The sequence below is a fragment of the Brassica rapa genome, chromosome A03 (assembly GCF_000309985.2).
Source record: "Brassica rapa cultivar Chiifu-401-42 chromosome A03, CAAS_Brap_v3.01, whole genome shotgun sequence".
NCBI classification, from domain to species: Eukaryota; Viridiplantae; Streptophyta; class Magnoliopsida; order Brassicales; family Brassicaceae; genus Brassica; species Brassica rapa.
This window is the reverse complement of record NC_024797.2, coordinates 7,892,009-7,911,293: the sequence shown is the minus strand read 5'-3', so window position 1 is coordinate 7,911,293 and position 19,285 is coordinate 7,892,009. Positions and strand designations below refer to the sequence as shown.

Here is a 19,285-nt window from a genome sequence, read left to right as displayed (position 1 = left end):
ACCGAAAGTCCCGTGATGAATACTATTGCTTGGAATTGTCAAGGAGCTGGAGCTCCATTGACAAAAGAACATCTTCAAGAACTTCATCAATGTTTTCTACCTAGGTTTTTATTTTTATCGGAGACAAAAAACAATCGATCCTTTTTGCAAGATGTGCAAGCTTCTTATGGTTATGATCGAGTCTACACCGTCGATCCACGTGGTCGTAACGGTGGTTTAGCTCTTTTTTATATGGATGATCCTGTTGTTTCTATTTTGTATGCGGACGAGCACATGATTGATATTGAATCTACTTTTGAAGGACATGTTATCTATATGACCTTTGTTTATGGTGATCCGGTTATAAGAAATCGTGATTTGGTTTGGGAACGACTAACACGAATGAGTTTAAACCGGAGCCAAGCTTGGTTTATGATTGGTGACTTCAACGAGATTACGGGAAACCATGAAAAGAGAGGAGGAAGGAGGAGACCGGAAAATTCTTTCCTCCCCTTCCGCACCATGCTGGATAACTGTGGGATGCTTGCCTTTCCATATAAGGGAAACTCATTTTCGTGGGTGGGAAAGAGACGATCCGGAAAAGTCAAATGTAAACTAGACAGAGCCGTGGCGAATGAAGAATGGCACTCACTCTTCCCGGCCACAAATGTGGAGTTTTTACAGCTTTGGGGATCAGATCACCGACCAGTATTAGCACGTATACAATCCGTATACAGAAGATCGAAGAAGAGTTTTAGATTTGACAAAAGATGTCTGGGCAAACCCGGATTTAAAGAGGCAATTGTTTCAGGTTGGGGCCCTTTCAGTGAAGCCCATGATATGGACTTTCACCATAAAGTAGCCTCTTGCCGACGAAACATAATTTCTTGGCGAAAGAATAATCCAACAAATTCAGCAAGACTTATTGAAGAGCTGAAGAATAAAATTGATCAAGCCCAGGAAGATGACCATACTACTCTGGAAGAGCTAGAAGATTTACGACGTCAACTTATTACTGCTTTCAGAGAAGAGGACGAATATTGGAAACAAAAAAGTAGAACACAATGGCATCGAGCAGGTGATAGAAATACAAAATTCCATCATGGGATCACAAAACAAAGACGAGCTAGGAATCGTGTCATTTGTATCAAGGATAAAGAGGGAAGGATGGTAGAGAGCGATCATGGAATAGAAAAGGTGGCTGTCGAATATTTCCAAGATCTCTTCTCTACCTCTATACCTACAGATATGGACGCCTCTTTGCGCTTCATAAAAAATAAAGTTTCTGCTTCAACAAATGACATTCTTACAGCTGAACCGACGGAGCAAGAAATCAAAAAGCTTTATTTGATATTAAACCGGAGAAAGCTCCAGGCCCAGATGGTATGACGAGTAGACTTTTTCAGAGATTTTGGCATGTTATGCAAAGAGATATCATCAGACTAGTGAAAGACTTCTTTAATGATGGAAATTTTGACCCGAGACTAAATCAGACCAACATTTGCTTGATCCCAAAGAAGGAAAGACCGAGAGAAATGACGGAGTTCAGACCTATTAGCCTCTGTAACGTTAGTTACAAGATCATATCGAAACTGCTATCTAAGAGACTCAAGAGAGTTCTTCCTGAGCTGATTTCGGAGACTCAATCTGCCTTTGTGGCACGACGTTTGATCACAGATAATATTTTACTTGCGCAAGAGAACTTCCACGCCCTCCGGACAAACACCAGAGCTAGAGAAGAATTTATGGCCATCAAGACGGACATGAGCAAAGCGTACGACAGGGTGGAATGGAGTTTTATCCGGACCTTAATGCTGCGTTTGGGGTTTGCAGAAAAGTTGGTTGATCTTATTATGTTTTGTGTTACATCGATCTCCTATCAAGTGATCATTAATGGAGAACCCAGGGGTAAAATTATACCCACGAGAGGTTTGAGGCAGGGAGACCCATTATCCCCGTTCCTTTTCATCTTGTGCACTGAAGCTCTGATCTCCCTTCTTAAAGGAGCGGAGGATGAGAAGCGCATCTTAGGACTACGTGTGGCTCGGGCCAGCCCCCGGATATCTCATCTTCTCTTTGCGGACGATAGCCTTTTTTTCTGCAAAGCAGAAGTGAGACAGTGCAAGGAAATTTTAGACATCTTGGACTCATATGGAAAAGCTTCGGGACAGCAACTAAATGCGACTAAATCTTCCATCATTTTTGGAAATAAGGTCGATCAAAACATAAAGCAGAATATAAAGGCTGTTCTTGGGATTACTACTGAAGGTGGGATGGGCAAATACCTAGGACTCCCAGAGCAAATTTGTGGCTCTAAGATGAAAGTTTTCTCTTACGTACAAGACCGTCTTAATGGATGTGTTACCTCGTGGTCCGCTAGATTACTCTCGAAAGGGGGTAAAGAGGTTCAAATAAAATCTGTGGCGCAAGCTGTGCCGACATACAATATGTCGTGCTACTTGCTTCCACAAGGCATTGTGGAGAAACTAAAGAGTGCTATCTCAAACTTTTGGTGGAGCTCGAGCCAAAACAACCGAGGATTACACTGGATTGCATGGGACAAGATATGTGTTCCACATGATCAAGGTGGACTTGGTTTTTTGGACCTACACGACTTTAATATCGCCCTATTAGCAAAACAACTTTGGAGATTGATCCAGTTTCCAAAGTCTCTGCTTGCTCGAGTCTTGAGAGGACGGTACTATAATCGATCAAGCCCCTTGAAAGATCGGAAGGTCTACTCACCCTCATATGGCTGGCGTAGCATTATGGCAGCAAAACCACTCCTCAAATCGGGCCTACGAAAGACTATTGGAGCAGGACAAAACACATGTGTTTGGTCTGAGCCTTGGATTCCGGACATTGAGGCTCGCCCGCCGAGACCATCCAATCAAATCACTCATAGACACCCAAAACTCCTTGTCCACTCCTTCATTAGGCGTGATACAAGGGATTGGGATACTAACCTGTTACTAGAATACTTTCATTCTGAGGATATCCCGTTAATACTCAAACTACGACCAAGTAATACGTGGTCTATGGATGGGTATGCGTGGAACTTTACAAAGTCGGGCGTTTACTCAGTAAAATCAGGATATCAACGTTTACAGAAGACTAAACCATGTGATGACGAAGCTCAGATTGTACAACCAAGTATCACTGGTTTACAGAGCCATGTGTGGAGTATCCCCGCTCCCGGGAAGATGAAACACTTTATGTGGCAAGCTTTGACAGGATGTATTGCTACAGCCGAAAGACTTGCATATAGACACTTGGGAACCGATAGGAGCTGTCCTAGATGCGGTGACCCTGAGGAAACCATTAATCACCTCCTCTTTGAATGCCCCCGGCTCTCCAGGTGTGGGCTTTATCGGACTATCCGTCCCTTCCGGGTTACTTCCCGAGTACCTCTGTTTATCAAAACATGAACTTCCTTTTTTGGAAGAAGAGAAACGTGGCCCCTAGGGAACCACTTATTGAGACTTTTCCATGGATCTTATGGTACATTTGGAAGGCTCGCAATGATAAATTTTTCAATGGTAAGGATATCTCCCCATTGGATACCCTCCAGCTAGCTTCCCTCGAAGCTGACTGTTGGAGGAAAGCAAATTTACTGGAGGAGGGAGAAGAAGAGGAGCAACATCCTACTCCGTCACTGGTTTCGACTTCTTCTGTGGACCCCCAACGTCCGACCTGCCAAATCGATGCATCATGGATCGAGAATAGCACGGTTAGTGGCTTAGGGTGGTTCTACAAGGATCAAATGGGAGTCGAAAGATTTGGCCTACAAGGATGCAGGAAAAGCCTATCAGCTCTCCATGCAGAGATGGAAGGACTCATATGGTCGATGTCCTGCTTACGAGAGTTACAGTACACCGTGATTCATATCGAGACTGACTGTTCGGACCTGGTGGACATGATTTCGAACCCTACTGACTGGCCGGCTTTTGCCTCCGAGTTAGTTTCCTTTCGACTTTTACGAGCCGGTTTCTTGGAGTTCAGTATCAGCCGCATACCGAGGACAAGAAATTCTCGTGCAGATTCTCTCGCCAAGGAAGCAAGATGTAGCGGTGTTCTCTTTTCCCATATTGATCAGACTCAGTCGGACAGAGCGTCTCTTCGGAACGACTCAAACCCGACTACCACTTGATCTTAGAAGATGGGCGTCGACAAAAAAAAAAAAAAAAGCATGTCACATACGTTAAAATGGTGGTGGGGCTCACTTCACGTGTTGATGACAAAGTAACTTAAAAGATGCGGAACCCCGAAGGTGCCCATGGCATGGCACCCAAAACACCCATCAAACCAAAACTCTCTATTTAAACACTTCTCTCTTTCACTCTCTTTCATCTCACACACAAAGTAAGCTTCTTAAGAAAACAAAAAAATAGCAAAGCTTTGAAGAAACAATAAGAGGCAAAGAATAATTGAAGCCAAGAAGAGGAAAAAAAGGTAGAAGCAATATGTCACAAGTCTATCTAAAATTGTCATTGTTAGGGCTTTTGGTGGTTGCCGTCGTGACTCCATCGGCCAACGCTATAAGGAAGTCCGTCGTTCTCGGAGGAAAATCAGATGTACCGAACGTTCAGACCAACATGGAAGTTCAAGAACTTGGAAGGTATGCATGCATACATCCACACATGTCTCGTTTTATACAGAATTATAAATGTGATGTGATTGTGTATCTCACAGGTACTGCGTGGAACAATTCAATCTACATGAACAAAGCGGGAAAGGAAACGTAGCATCATCCATTGACAGGGCCGTGTTGAATCCGTTGACGTTTAGCCGAGTTGTGTCGGCTCAGCAACAGGTCGTGGCTGGTCTTAAATACTATCTGAGGATTGAAGTGACGCAACCCGATCGCACGAGCAGGATGTTTGACTCTGTTGTGGTGGTTCAACCATGGCTCCATTCTAAGACGTTGCTTGGTTTCACTCCTGTTGCTACTCCTATCTACTAACTTTTTTTAATTCGAAAAGACCAAACGGTGTATGATATGAAGCTATTAACAGTGGGTTAGTGGCTGGTTTTGTTGTAATGATGTTTTGACGTTCATAAATAAAGAGAAAAGACTTGTTGGAAAATCAAAACCATCAAAAAAAACTCTTGAACCATTTGGAATGTTGCATTTGTCTTTAGAATAACTTAACTTCCGGTTTTTTAGTCTTAGTTAACAATTTTTACACACATATAAACAAAACCATATGTATTGTTGTAATTAACATACCCAAGAAAGCTACCTATAGCTTCAAAAAGATGAGTGGCTAGTGCTGTTATGTTGGATAACAGGGGACGAGTAAAATCATAGTTATATGATTGGTTGGGACGTATTGTGAATCGTTGAACTTTGCTCTCTTCATTGTAGTTGTCTTATACTATATTTCTGTAATTTTTCGTCACAATTTTCCCCGTTTGGTGTGAATCTACACTATTTTAATATATGAGAAAGATAGTATCGTAATAGTGACTGAAATTTTTTTAATCCAAAACACATATTAATCAAATAAAAAATACTCTGATTTTTTGGGTTTAGTCCAAAATTTTAATCCTCTTTTTGGAACACTTTTTTTTAAACACTCTTGTTTACAATTTTTTAATCCTCTTAAACCTAAAAAGTAAAGTGTTTTAAACTTAAAGACCAAACGGTGTATGATATGAAGCTATTAACAATGGGTTAATCGCAGGTTTGTAATGATGCTTTCACGTTCGTAAATAAAGACAAAAGACTTGTTGGAGAATCAAAACGATCAAATAGAATGTTGCATTTGTCTTTAGAATAACTTAACTACGATTATTTAGTTTAATTGAAAATTTTGCACACATCTAAACAAAACCATATGTAGAGTTGTAATTAACATACCCAAGAAAGCTACCTATAGCTTAAAAAAGATGAGTGACTAGTGCTGTTATGTTGGATAACAGGGGACGAACAACGGCTTTATCAATCAAAGATCTCTTGGGTCTCGATTATGCTGTGTTGCCTGAGAAGATCACGAGTTGTCGAAGTTTAAGATCAAGAATATAAAGAATAGATGAGAATGTGCAAGCAAAAGCGTTTTGCTTACATATCATCTTTGGCGATCCGGTAATATTTTTCAGCATGTTGCCGTTGGCCAATCATTTGAGCAAAGCGTTCGTCGTGGGTAATGACTATGAGTTGGAAATTCTCTTGGCCCTTTCTGTCTTCCATGATCCTGTAAAATGCAGTGACATAACATCCAATGTTAAAGATCCGTGGTTTTATAATGTGATCCAGCGTTTAGATGGTTAAATTTTGATGCAAGGACGATTACATGTACCCATGTGTCATTATCATAACTATTTACGGCTATAGATAATGATTCTTACCTAAGAAGAGCTCCTGCAAGAGATTCTGAATTCGGACCGTCCAAGTTTGTAGTTGGCTCATCAAGTGCTAATATTCCACAGTTTAGGCAAAATGTCTCGGCCAAAGCCAACCTTATTATCAATGAAGCAAGAACCTGCAGGGGAAGAAAATGACCAGCTGAGTTAAAGAAGGTGCTTATACGAATTTTGAAACGATGCTTCTACAAGAGCCATTTTAGAGCAACTCGCCTTTTGACCAGCACTGCATCTTCCTCTCATTTCAAGTTCTGTATCACCAGTCTGCATAAGAACCTGAAAAAACAATAGTGTACCACAATGTTAATGGTGATCAGATAATAAAAACATGCTTTCAATTCTGTAGTGTACCTTGTAGCTGTACGAGCGAGTGCCTGCACCCTCTGAATCTGAGTGTATTCTTATGTAATCGATATCTTGACCTCTGTATGTCTGCTGCCATAGTTCCCTTATAATCTTATTTATTTCCTCCATTTTCATTGTGTGAAATCGCATTAGTGCTCTGTAAATATTCAATATATCCATCAAAACTACAGATTAGATGATTGGCAAATGGAAAGTGTAGAATGAAAAGCAACTAGCCACAAACTTATATAAGGACTCAAGAGCAGCTTACTTGTCAAGGGCATTGTAGTATCTATCCAAGTCCTTATTTGCCATTTCAGTTGTCTGGCCAAAATGAAATGTTTAGTTTATGAAGATAGAGTCGAATTCGTAGATCAATAAGACACTGGCTTACCTTTAGCTGGATCAGTTGATCAAAGTGCCGCTTATCTATGTCCTTGTATTGTGTCTGTTTTAGCTCCACTTTGTTCTTTGAAATACTGCTCTGATAAACAGACACTGTTCCACGACACCGATTCAACTACAAGAAAAAAAAAGGAAAAATTATTCTTCAAGCACAATAAAATAGGTTATGGAAGCTTTTTCTTTAATAACTGATCTTTACATAATCCGGAATAACGCAGGATAATTCACACATCGCAATTGCTAACAGTGACGACTACTGATAAGTAAACCTTTCTATTAACTTAATATTCTTTGCTGCCTTATAACGAGGTTAAACATAGCAAGACGTACCACTTAGTAGTAAATGGAAGATCTTAAACTTAGCAACAGGGACAACAAATGACTAGCTAACCACAGGCACCAAAATCATTTTCAATTTACGTGTTATAATAAGAGGGACTAATATAATTATATAAGAAGCAGCGTACCTCTGAAAGAAGTCTTTCTCTTTCCCGCAATATCTTTACAATTTCAGCTTCAACTGCTGGTATCCCACCAAAATTCAAGATTTGCTCTTCCAGTGATTCAATCTCACGCGTAAGCACCTCGACTGCTGCTTTTGTTGTTCGGTAGTTCAGGTTATCCTCTATATTTCTTCTCAGTTGATCTTGATTCCGCATCAAGTCTTTACTTTTGCTCAGTTCAGCTACAATTTCATTCCGTCTAGATTCGGAGCTCTGAAGCTGGGATTCAGCTGCCCGCTGCTTTTCTTGAATATCATTTAACCGCTCTCCTTTCTTCAGATCATTATACCTGGTGAAGCAGCTGTAAGCGTATTTGGCACACATGATACATGACAACGATGAATTAACCTTTGGTTAACAGAACATACTCATTAATCTTAGAATTGGCCTTGAGCAATGCCTCAACTTCTTGTTGGTAGTTTCTCTTTTTCTCAGCCAGTTCCTCATACTCTTGATTACGTTTAACTTTGATATCATTGTAAACACTCAGTAACTGCTCCTTTTCCTTGGCTAAAGGGCCCACAGCTTCGGTCAAATGCTGAAAATATATGAAATGGAAGATTGTGTTACATTAAGGGTTCTAAACTTAATGTGATCACATTTCAACGAATGCATAGACAGTATATATTTGAAGCTTTTCAAATACACAAAATGTACCATTTACAACCACACTACCACCTACTAGAAGTAAGTTATTGCTACCCATGGTTTGACGTATCCTCTACATATCTATATGCAGCAAGGTTACAGATCAAAGATTGTCCCATTGCATTGTATTACTAGGAAACATATTTTACCAGAAGGACAAATGGTTCACTAATCACATCCTCACACTGGAGAACTCTCCATATTCTCCAAATGGTTAGTTTTCACATTCACACAAGGACAAATGGTTCACTAATAAATTAGACCCTCCATATTCACCAATGAACAATGTAGTCTGATAAAATCATACTAGTGACACACGGAAAGACAAGTGGAAGACAATGTAAAGAAAAATCGCACGAGACGCACCTTAACGTCTAGGTCAAGTTGACTTTTTTCCTCGGCTAAACGCTCTAGGTCTTCTTCTGTCTTTGTAACGTCGCGTAACAAATTGGCAGCCTTAGCCTTCTCCTCTCTTAGTGCATGCCATCTGGCCTGAAGGCATGATATATCCCGTTCCATGTAAATCTGTTCATCCCTTAATTTCTCCAGTTCATCGTGCAATTTATCCCTGTTCATGGGTATATAAGAGAGGGAAAATATAGAAAAAATTGTGCATGCTAAACCAAGATATATCCAAGGAAAATAAAAATGTTACGTACTTGGTGCTTTGGAGGCTACTTAATTCTGATTGGATTTCTTGCATAGTTTTAACACCATGACCCCTGAAATCAAGTTTATATTCGAGATCTTCAATTTGCTTCTGGTTGGATACAATTTCCTGGAAAAGCCTATCAGCATTTTCCAGGGGCTGAACCAGTGCTTCAACTGATTCCTTCTCAGATTTTATCTGCGCTGAGATTGCCAATACCTGGAAATATTGATGACATATGATGTGAGAAGATATGAACAATAATTACGATTTACAGCTTGCGAGAAGATGTGAGCAAATCGCTGATTTGCATCACAGCATGATTGAGAAGAAACAGAGCAAGCAGACAGTAAGATTTCTAACGACTCTAATTGACTTTGATGCTGCAAATCAGTTATATCCAAGGAAATTTTTAGAGTGCCCCAACTCACATCATCAAGGGCTTCAGACTTCTGCTCCAGCTCTTCTGTAAATTCTTGCAAAGATTTCTCAGCGAGAGGAATGATTTCATCAGTTAGTTTCGTATACTCTTCAAAAACTGAGCGAAGTTTATCCAGCTGCTGAAAGATAGAGTCAGCGTTTGAAGATTCTGCTGCTAATGCTTTGACATGATCCCCCGTGGTTGAAGCCTTAGCCCTTTGCTGTAGTTGAAAAGCATTCACCAAATGAAGATACAAACAGTTATTTCAGAAGCTTATGAAAATATGAATTTGAAGGAAAAATCTAGGGGAGGAAATTTTGTAACCTTTTTAACGAAGTTATCCTCTTCTTCAGCTGAAAAAGTGCGCTCGCAGCAAGGACAAAAATGATGTTCACGGGCTACCTGCTCAAATGGCTCAAACATCTGGCGCAAACCAGTTGCCATGTTGTATTTGCTGCAAACACAGACCAGAAACATGCTTTGAATGCAAGACGGAAATATCTTGATATTGACGCAAAGCATGACATGGCTTATGTAAAAATAGTCTGCAATTTTCAACCAGAAACCTTTTGTGGTAGTCCCGTTTGTCCTTCGCCGAATCCAACAATCTGGGATAAGCATCAATGGTAAATGATTCCTGTTTTAAGGCTTGAAGCTTGGACTCAATGTATCTCTTTCTTGCTGCATAAATGATACACAAGTCAGATTGAGGGCATAGGTATTATTATCAAATAGTTCACTGTCCGCCAACAATGTACTTCTTATCTGTGTTATATATGTCAGTTCAGTTACATTGTAAAAAAAAGAATCAATTAATAGCGGTGAAAACTAACAAAATTGTCAAGAGCACTTTATCAACAACTTAAAGTGCTAGTCAGAAAACTTACGAATAGATATCTAACTGTAAACTATAAACCACGCTTACATTCTGTATCCTTGTGATGCTTGGATAAGCTATTGTTCACTTCTTGAATCTTCATCTGCAACATGTTCACCTCCTTTTCTGCTTCTCGGGATTTTAAGCTCAGGTCATCATATTCCCTTTCAACTGACCTAACCAAACAAATTCAAAGAAATTTGTAAATGTGAAAACTTCTGAGCACGTAAAGTAGCCAACCCTTTTTCAGATCCTCATCAAGAGACCGTAAATTATTACTAAAGCATTCAATAAGAATAAACAAGCAATAAATTAAGTGAAATCTCGACCTCAGAGCTTGAACTATTTCCTTCTTCATATCCTTCTCAAGTGGCAATCTCCCCTTCAGCACCCCTCGAATTTTATCCTTGGACTCATCGATTCTGGTAAATAGCACTACAGAGTCAAAATAATGAACTGGTAAAAGGAAAGCTGAGGAAAGCATTAGTAAGTGAGAATGTGAGATCACATCTTTTTGTGTTTCTTCTTGAGGTTCTCCAGCTCCGTCTTCTTCAAAGACAATTTCACTCTATCCTCAGCATCACCAGCCATAACGTCTCTTTCTCGATTGAGAGTCTTGATTTTATGCTCCATGCTGTATATTTCATGCTGTTTCTGTTCTATTTTGGATTCAAATCCGCTTTCAGAGTTTTGTTTGGACTTTCTCTCAAGCTCAGCTTGCTGTGCAAACGAAAATGATGGCAAAATAAGGCAAAGATAGCAAAGGCAAACTCATCAAGACCAAAATCATGTAAGAAGATCAGAGGAACGAACGCAATACCACTAGGTTTTCTCGTTCATCAATTTGTTTAACATCCACATTGGATATCTCGAATTCAAATGAATCGCGTTCAATTTCTTTCTCTTCTATGCGTTTTGATATGCCTGTCTGCATAAGTCAACGTCAAAAGAAATGTGTTAGACTTTGGGCTCGTTACTGCAGGATTTGGCTAGAATTCCAATTGGTGAACCACACCTTGATATCTTCTTTAGCTCGTTTCTGAGCTTCGATGCTTTTCCAACGGTCACTAGCATCCATATAGCAATCCCAAGCCGTACTTAGAGCAGTCTCATTTGATTTCTGAGATGACAGTCAGAATGTCTAAGGATGCCAACAGATGCAAGTCAAATACAAAAACTGACTCTGGATTAAACAAAGGATGAGTACCTTCTTATCCAGCAAGTCCATCTCAAATTCACCCAGTCTTGATTTTATTCGATGTGTGAGATTCAAAACTACATCAGTACTGAAAGGGGTACTCGGAACATTTCCCAAATTGTGATTGGAAAAAATATTCTGGATCGAAGCATCTCTTTCATTCTTCAGCAGCATATGAGCCTATGTTTAAAAAGGTAGAAGGTTAAACCAAATGGAACAGAACTCATAAGATTATGTCGTAACTTTGTTGGATTTACTTCAGCTTCTGTTTGTAGCTTGCTGATCTCCAGCATATAGTTGGTTTTTGCATTGTGAAGAGAAGAAATTGTAGTTGCTGTGTCATCCAGCTCTCTCTCCATCTTTCGAATTTTGGTCTCCAAAAGAGCAATTCTTTCTTCAAACTTGCTTTTCCATTCTTTTAGTTCTTCCATAGTATCTGAACAACAATATAACAAGCATCAACATATTTCGTTTACATGAAAAAACAACTAAATGCGAGACACTTCTCCAAAATACATACAACTATAAAGACACAATCTGTCAAAAAGACAAACCACTGTGACAATGACCACCTAAAAGAAAGTAAAGGTATTAACATCAGATAGTAAAAGAGAAAACCTTCATTTTCCTCGGGTAATGCTGCATACTGTCTCTGCTGTTCCTTAAATAAGGTGCTTCTCTCGGCAGTTTTTCTTGAAACTTGGTCTTGTAGCTTTCTCAGATCTTTTAACATCATTTCCTTATTATGAACTTCAGCATCCACTTTCTGAATGCTGCTTTCCAGTTCCGACATCTGAGCTTTTGAAGACTCTGTTCTTTCTTGATCTTGAGCAATGCTCTCACGAAGCTGCATAGGAAGTTTCATGTCATAAGAGTAACCCACAGAATCTTAGCACATGTATACAGTACGAGGCTTAAACAACTTTCAGAACTAAAACAATCTGCATCAGTGACCAGTGATACAGAAAGCAAAAATAATAAATAACGTCAAACAAGTAAATATCCAGCATGCCTTATAAGCTGCATCTTTCAACGTCTGCAGATTTTCCAACTTCAACTTATACGTTTTTATCTCCTGAGCTTGATCTTTGTGAAGTTTCTTTATAACCTCCAACGCCTTCGTGTATCTGTTTCATGTTAAATGTTACATTTCTGGGAAGCGGGTTCTTCCACAACAAATACGACGCAAATGAGCACAAACAATCACAAGTAAATTTGCAAATCCTTCATAGCCAAACTCTATAACATTGTTGTCTTCTAAAGTCTTACTTAGATGTCTAGGAAGGATAAAACAATTCAAGGAGAGGAGGAAAGAAAAGGAATAAAACAACACTAGGGAGAACAAACAATGGTCACCCTCTCCTAATTACCACACCAGTCACAGAAAGTGTATGCATGGTACAGAACACGCCCTTACACCAAAACCAATACAATAAAACTGGGACAAATAAATCGTTTCTAAAAGCCGATCAAACACACCCAATTAAAATCAGAAGAAATTAAATGGTCTCTTGAGACTCTTAATATAAAAAATTAACATTCTCTTTCCTTTCCCTATTCAACAATACTCTAAAAGTAACAAAGGGAGGGCCAAGAAAATAGCCTCACTTCTGTGATGAGTAATCTTCCAACTACAACTGTTATGAACACAAGGATTCCACCAAAACAATAGAAGATAAGAAGAATCATCCTTTTCTAGTGCTCAAGAGATATGCTATCTATGCCCTTACACCTTTCCCATATACAGAGAAGTCAGAAAAAAAAATATACTGGATCTAACCACAATCAAGTCACACGTTTGTTAGCATAAGTTGTTCTGCACCAATAAGGTGTTTCCAGGAAGATGACTTAACAAGACTTGGTGGAAGAATAAAAGAAAAACACATAAGGTGATGCATTCAGTCCTAAAATACCTGGTGGCTGAGAAAATATCATCAAACTTCTTTTTCAGAGTAGAAGGATCTTGCAGTGGCCAATTAGACTCATCTTGATGCACAAATATGACGTTTTCTAAAATAGCTTTTGACACGCCCATCAAAGCTGGTATCTCCCTATCCATATCAGCGCACCTGTAGCTGAGACATACTTTCTGCAATCGGATAACGTAAACGGGAAAAATATTAAGAAAAATGATCTTGATGGAACGATAACATGCACAGAGTGGAGACATATGAAACAAAGAACAGAAGAAATTCTAGTTATGCTCTGCATTCGATCATCTTCATGAAAACAGGTAATCAAATCATTCTAATTGCAGAAAAAAACAAACACCTTAGGCAACATAGAAAAAACAACAACTAAATCGAAGAGTAATATCAAGAATCATGTGTAACCTCTCCAGTGTGAGGATTAATGGTTTGAAGCACACTCTCAATAGCCTTGTACTCCATCTTCGAAGCCTTCTGCGTCAACTGAAACGACCTTATACATACCACATCCTTCCCTGCAGCTGTCTTAAACCGCAGCTTAATTTGTGCTTTAGTCTCCGTTTCCCCAGCAACCTGATAACAAAAAAAAAGAAGATCTTCCTTCAATGAAATCTCCCAAACTTTAACAAGGAGCCAATCGAATCAACAACCTCCATAGCCCTTCAAGGAGAAATCAAAATACTGAACATGCAGAGACTGTAGCTTGTCTACACTTAAGTAACTCATTAATATACACAACAAAAAGCTCTAGTATTCAACCTACAGACCAAGTAAGCAGACTTCACATCCACAGAAACAAACCTTAGGGTCATGGATGAAGCTGTGGCCAGACCTCGCGTTAGGAGGCAACTCTCCCGTACAAGAAACCTTCAAGCACTCTATAATCGTCTGCCAAAATCACAAATCACCCAAAAAAATTCAAGCAAAAAGAGACGAAATGTAAGTGAAGTGAATAGCGAGAGAGGGGTTAAGTGATTTTACAGTTTTTCCGGCGCCGTTGGAGCCGACGATTAGGGTTAAAGGCCTGAAGAAAGTGATGACGTTCTTATTTTCAGGGTCGAAGCTTCGGATGCCCTTGATGAGCATCTTATCGACCGTACTCATCTTTACTCCTTCAGAGAATGTTTCGCTGCTTAGAGAAAACGCGTAAGTGAGGAATCAAGTTATAGAGAGACTTGGTGATACGCGCAGGTTAAACCCAGAGACGACGAGGGTTTTGCGATCGTCTACATTGGAGAAAGGAGGAAGAGAGAACTGTATATTGGGAAAGACGACGAGTCAAACCGGGAGAGGCCGGTTTGTGCCGCTTTAGAAATTGAACCGGTTTAATGTTCCATTGATAAATCAAATCGTGCTGTTTTTGTTTTTGGGACTTCTGGTGTGAATTTTATTTTTTGGGGGTTAGATTTGAAAGTCCCTAACGTTTTGGACCTTTTTGGAAATAAATCAAACTGACGGGGCTTTGTGGGAGATATAAAAACATTTCTAGAGATTTTCGGAAATAGTTAAATTGCACTGGGCTTTTTGGAAATAGTTAAATTTTGCAGAACTTTTTGGAAATAGTTAAATTTTAAAAAGTCTATTTATAGAATTAATTATATTTTACATAATTTTTTGAGCATATCAACTTTTACGTACCAAAACACCAAATTTGATTAATAGAATAGTCGTTTGTGTTTGTTGATAAAAAAAAAACTCTCGCATACCAAAAAAGCAAAAACAATAGAAATAATAAATCAATTATTTGGATCAAGAGAAAAATCATAAACATAATTGACAAATAAAGAGAAAAACCATAGATTATGGATAGAATATGTTTTTCGCCCGCTTACGTAAAAACTTTCGTGTTTTCAATTTAATTCTTTAGATGAGGAAAAAAAATTTGCACATGCACGTATATGATAAGTCAATTTCTTTGCTTATGATTTTTATATCATTCTTTTGTTTCTGAAAAATTTAATTCTATTGTTTAGTTTAATGTATATTTCATATATTAAATATCAAGAATTTTATGTTTTGATAATTGTATTAAAAGTTTGATTAAAATGAAGTTTTTTTAAGTATTCTAAAATTTATAAGATATTTGAAAGCTAGGATCAAAATTTAGTAGAATACTAAATAATTTAAGATATTTGAAAAATTCGATTAAAATTTAGTATTACTAAAGCCTAAAGGAATGTTTTTGTGGTCAAATTGTTTTGGTTTTGGGTGAAATATTATCCAAGGGATGTTTTTACTAGGGGTGGGCATATCGGTTTAGTTTCGGGTTCGGTTTGGGTTCGGTTTGGTTTGGGTAATTTGGGTTTTGTAAAACTAAACCCAATTAAAACCATAGTAACTTTGGTTTGGGTTCGGTTTGGGTTTAGTTTGGTTCGGTTTAGTTCGGTTTGGTTTATATTAAATTCGGTTTAGTTTTGATTTAGTTCGGTTTGCTTTATTATGGTGTAGTTTGGTTCGGTGTAGTTTGGGTTGGTTATAAAATATGATGGCATCAGTTTTACTAAAAAATCATCAACTTATAAAAGATAAAGAGGGAATATAAACTTTGTTAGCTAAAAAATCCATTACTAAAGTCAAAAACAATGTATCCAAAAACTAAATACCAAATATGGTCCAACTGAAAACAGATATTCACTAAATTATAAAGCCGAACAAAAATCAAAAACCCAATTTAACTATAAAGAGAAAGAAGAAAAATCAATACAATCTATTCTTTAGGTATTAGGATTAGAGATAAATATATAAAATAGTTTTATTTAAATCATATTTAGAATTTTTAAAAAATATATGGAAGTTAAGAAAAAATGAAAAACTAAAATTTACAATATGTTAATATATATATATATATATATATATATATATATTTATAAATAAAAATATATTGGATAATCGGTTTGGTTCGGTTTGGTTCGGTTTAAACCCAAACCAAACCAAACCATTCGGGTTGAGTAAAACATGAACCAATTGGGTTATGTAAAGAGGACGGTTTGGTTTGGGTCGGTTTAACTTCGGTTGGTTTGGTTCGGTTCGGTTCGGTTTGGGTTTTTTGCCCACCCCTAGTTTTTACAAGTCAAATTTCCAAATCAACGTTGATTTGATAACGTTGGTTTGATTGGCGATAACCGGTCACCGGCAAGACCGGCAGATGTCTCAGAAAAGACGAAATAGTTATCTGTTTTTTAATCCAAACCTCTCTACTCTGCAAGTGCCGTCTTCATTTTTTCAACGCCAGCCTTTTTGTACCATAGAAGAAGAAGAATCCAACTTTGTTTGGTTTCCACCATAAGAATAAGAATCTCTCTCCCCTCCGTCTCCGAAAGGTCACCTCCTTCATCCCCCTCTCTCTCACTTCAATCAAGTTTTAATCTTCACACCCTCAGCACGATTCTCACTCAATCGTTTCTCTGCAGTGTTAACAACGATGAGGAGGTGCCTTTCTAAACTCACTCCCCGGCAAATGGGTTTCACCAATTCGAACTCTTTCTTGGTAAAGTTCCAATCTTTTCCCCTATTTACTTTGCTACGAGCTGATGAATGTTGATATGACTTTTACTATGTGTGTGATGTAATTTGCCATTAGAGAGATTCAATGCTTTTATTGTGGTCTCTTCTCACTTTGGGCTTCTTTAACAGGTTGGCTCAAAAAACATTACTACTACAAGCAATGCAGCTCAAGTTGATCAGACAAAACCCACCTCTGTCTCAGACATGTTGGTTGATTCATTTGGTCGGTTTCACACCTACTTGAGAATCTCCTTGACAGAGCGTTGTAACCTCAGGTGTCAGTACTGCATGCCCTCTGAAGGCGTGGAGCTTACTCCCAAGCCTCAGTTGCTGTCACAGTCTGAGATCGTTAGATTGGCTGGTCTCTTCGTCTCCTCCGGGGTTAACAAGATTAGGCTGACCGGTGGCGAGCCTACGGTGAGGAAAGACATCGAAGAGATTTGTATGCAGTTGTCTAGCTTAAAAGGGTTGAAGAATCTGGCTATTACTACTAATGGTATCACTCTTGCGAGGAAGCTACCAAAGCTTAAAGAGTGTGGGCTTGATTCCATAAACATCAGTTTGGATACTCTTGTCCCTGCAAAGTTTGAGTTTCTCACTAGGCGTAAAGGGCACGAGAGGGTTATGCAATCTATTGATTCCGCTATTGCTCTTGGTTACAATCCTGTGAAGGTATGTTTTTGATTGCAATAGAACCATATTTGATATTGTTGATTCGGAAAATGACTTAAATCTCAGTTTTTGAGGCTAGTATAAATACGGGTCTAAGGGATTGTAAATAATTAATTCACATAATCAATATACAAACTATAAACGGGTCGATTCGTTTTGCTCTTTTAAGTTTATTTGCTTTCTTCTAAGTTAATTCGTGTTTGTTCACAAGAGATGGTTTGTATTTGCAGGTCAACTGTGTTGTCATGAGGGGGTTGAATGATGATGAGATTTGTGATTTTGTGGAGCTGACTAGAGATAAGCCTATCAACGTCCGGTTCATAGAGTTTATGCCCTTTGATGGAAATGTTTGGAATGTAAAGAAACTTGTGTCTTATGCTGAAATGATGGATAAAGTGGTAAGGTAGATTTCTCTTTAATGTTTGGCTGTTTTTTGGAGATCTTTTCGACCTTTTCTTGAGCAGAGTTTCATGATTGATTTGGCGTTGTTATGTTAACAGGTAAAGCGCTTTCCGAGTATAAAACGTGTCCAAGATCACCCTACTGAAACAGCTAAGAACTTCACTATTGATGGACATTGCGGTTCTGTATCTTTCATCACATCTATGACGGAGCACTTCTGTTCTGGCTGCAATAGGTTAAGATTACTTGCAGATGGGAACTTCAAAGTATGCTTGTTCGGTCCTTCAGAGGTAAATTAAGATTACTTGTTGATTCAAATTGACTGAGAACATCTACACACACACTAACTTGATTCCCTGTAAATATGATGACTCTAATAACGTTAAACTTGACAATCATTTTCTTGTAAGCAGGTTAGTTTGAGAGATCCTATCCGGTCTGGTGCTGATGATGAAACGCTAAGGGAAATTATAGGCGCTGCTGTATGTATTTAGTTGCTTCATCAAGAAATCTTTCTTCTGCTTTCTTTAAAGATTGGTTTGGTGTTTGAGACATTAAGATTTTTTTGAGAATGGGGTTTCAGGTGAAGAGGAAGAAAGCGGCACACGCTGGAATGCTTGACATTGCAAAGACAGCTAATAGACCAATGATACACATTGGTGGCTAAAACAAAAAAGCTAATGTAAGTTCCTTTAAGCCATTTTTTTTATCGTTAACCAAACTGACACAATCAGTTATTGAACCAGGCATTGGACCAACAGACTCTCTGATTTGCTTTGTAACTCAAATATTTTTGTATACTTTGGCGCTTTAAGTTTAGATTCAAGCATTTAGACACTTGATCTAAGTAACAGTCTTTGATTCATTGATCCTTTTGTGTACTCTGCTCCTCCTTTTTTTTTATGGTGATCAATGGTGACTTATTGATTCTCTTTACAGGTTTGTGAAGTTCCTGGAAAACAGTAGAAGGAAACATTGAGTTCCATATGTTGTATGAATCTACGTCCCTGCTACTCCAACTCTGTGACATAACTTTTTGCAAACAAGAATATACAGAATGAGTTTCTCAATGTTCGTATATGTATACGTAACAGACACTGTACAGGAACTCAGACTTTCTATGTGAATTTCTCGAGTCCCATTACCTTACTATTCTACAATCAGTCTAAGATACTGTTATGCAAGAACAATGTTTGTTTGTTTCAGTTTTAAAAGTTTCGACACTTTTTAATTTCACAAATTGGAAGTTAAAGCATAGCATGAAACATCGTATAACTCCCCTGATTCGCTGACTGAACTGTCACCTGAAGACCAAGTTATGTTAACTTTGGGAAAGGTCTGAAACTTTCTAGTGGTGACCAGCGAGGCAAACATGCCAGCTGACTTAA

The 19,285-nt window shown here is 38.4% G+C and overlaps 4 protein-coding genes across 4 annotated transcripts; 3 read left to right on the top strand and 1 right to left on the bottom strand.

The window, feature by feature from the left end:
• The first annotated feature begins 1,514 nt into the window (after positions 1–1,514).
• Positions 1,515–4,129, top strand: LOC117132410. Its single transcript, XM_033286359.1, has 2 exons — positions 1,515–3,383; positions 3,494–4,129. Exons 1-2 carry the CDS (start codon positions 1,515–1,517, stop codon positions 4,127–4,129), a joined length of 2,505 nt encoding a protein of 834 aa, XP_033142250.1.
• A 130-nt stretch (positions 4,130–4,259) lies between these two features.
• On the top strand, positions 4,260–5,072 carry LOC103857409 (cysteine proteinase inhibitor 2). Its single transcript, XM_009134580.3, has 2 exons — positions 4,260–4,597; positions 4,672–5,072. The coding sequence occupies exons 1-2, from the start codon at positions 4,443–4,445 to the stop codon at positions 4,940–4,942; spliced, it is 426 nt and encodes a 141-aa protein (XP_009132828.1). The 5' UTR covers positions 4,260–4,442; the 3' UTR covers positions 4,943–5,072.
• A 640-nt stretch (positions 5,073–5,712) lies between these two features.
• On the bottom strand, positions 5,713–14,621 carry LOC103857408 (DNA repair protein RAD50). The gene is made up of 27 exons (XM_009134579.3): positions 14,301–14,621; positions 14,121–14,207; positions 13,725–13,892; positions 13,305–13,480; positions 12,404–12,518; positions 12,010–12,238; positions 11,649–11,827; positions 11,401–11,571; positions 11,209–11,313; positions 11,014–11,121; positions 10,702–10,913; positions 10,523–10,615; positions 10,242–10,369; positions 9,883–9,997; positions 9,641–9,770; positions 9,327–9,536; positions 8,906–9,114; positions 8,613–8,814; positions 7,967–8,136; positions 7,563–7,887; positions 7,085–7,210; positions 6,962–7,014; positions 6,697–6,847; positions 6,559–6,621; positions 6,331–6,464; positions 6,048–6,176; positions 5,713–5,963 (listed from the first exon to the last, which is right to left on the bottom strand). Exons 1-27 carry the CDS (start codon positions 14,421–14,423, stop codon positions 5,924–5,926), a joined length of 3,951 nt encoding a protein of 1,316 aa, XP_009132827.1. The 5' UTR covers positions 14,424–14,621; the 3' UTR covers positions 5,713–5,923.
• A 1,803-nt stretch (positions 14,622–16,424) lies between these two features.
• Positions 16,425–19,128, top strand: LOC103857407 (GTP 3',8-cyclase, mitochondrial). The gene is made up of 8 exons (XM_009134578.3): positions 16,425–16,639; positions 16,730–16,806; positions 16,953–17,495; positions 17,726–17,893; positions 17,996–18,187; positions 18,311–18,379; positions 18,481–18,579; positions 18,837–19,128. Exons 2-7 carry the CDS (start codon positions 16,741–16,743, stop codon positions 18,562–18,564), a joined length of 1,122 nt encoding a protein of 373 aa, XP_009132826.1. The 5' UTR covers positions 16,425–16,639; positions 16,730–16,740; the 3' UTR covers positions 18,565–18,579; positions 18,837–19,128.
• Positions 19,129–19,285: the final 157 nt, after the last annotated feature.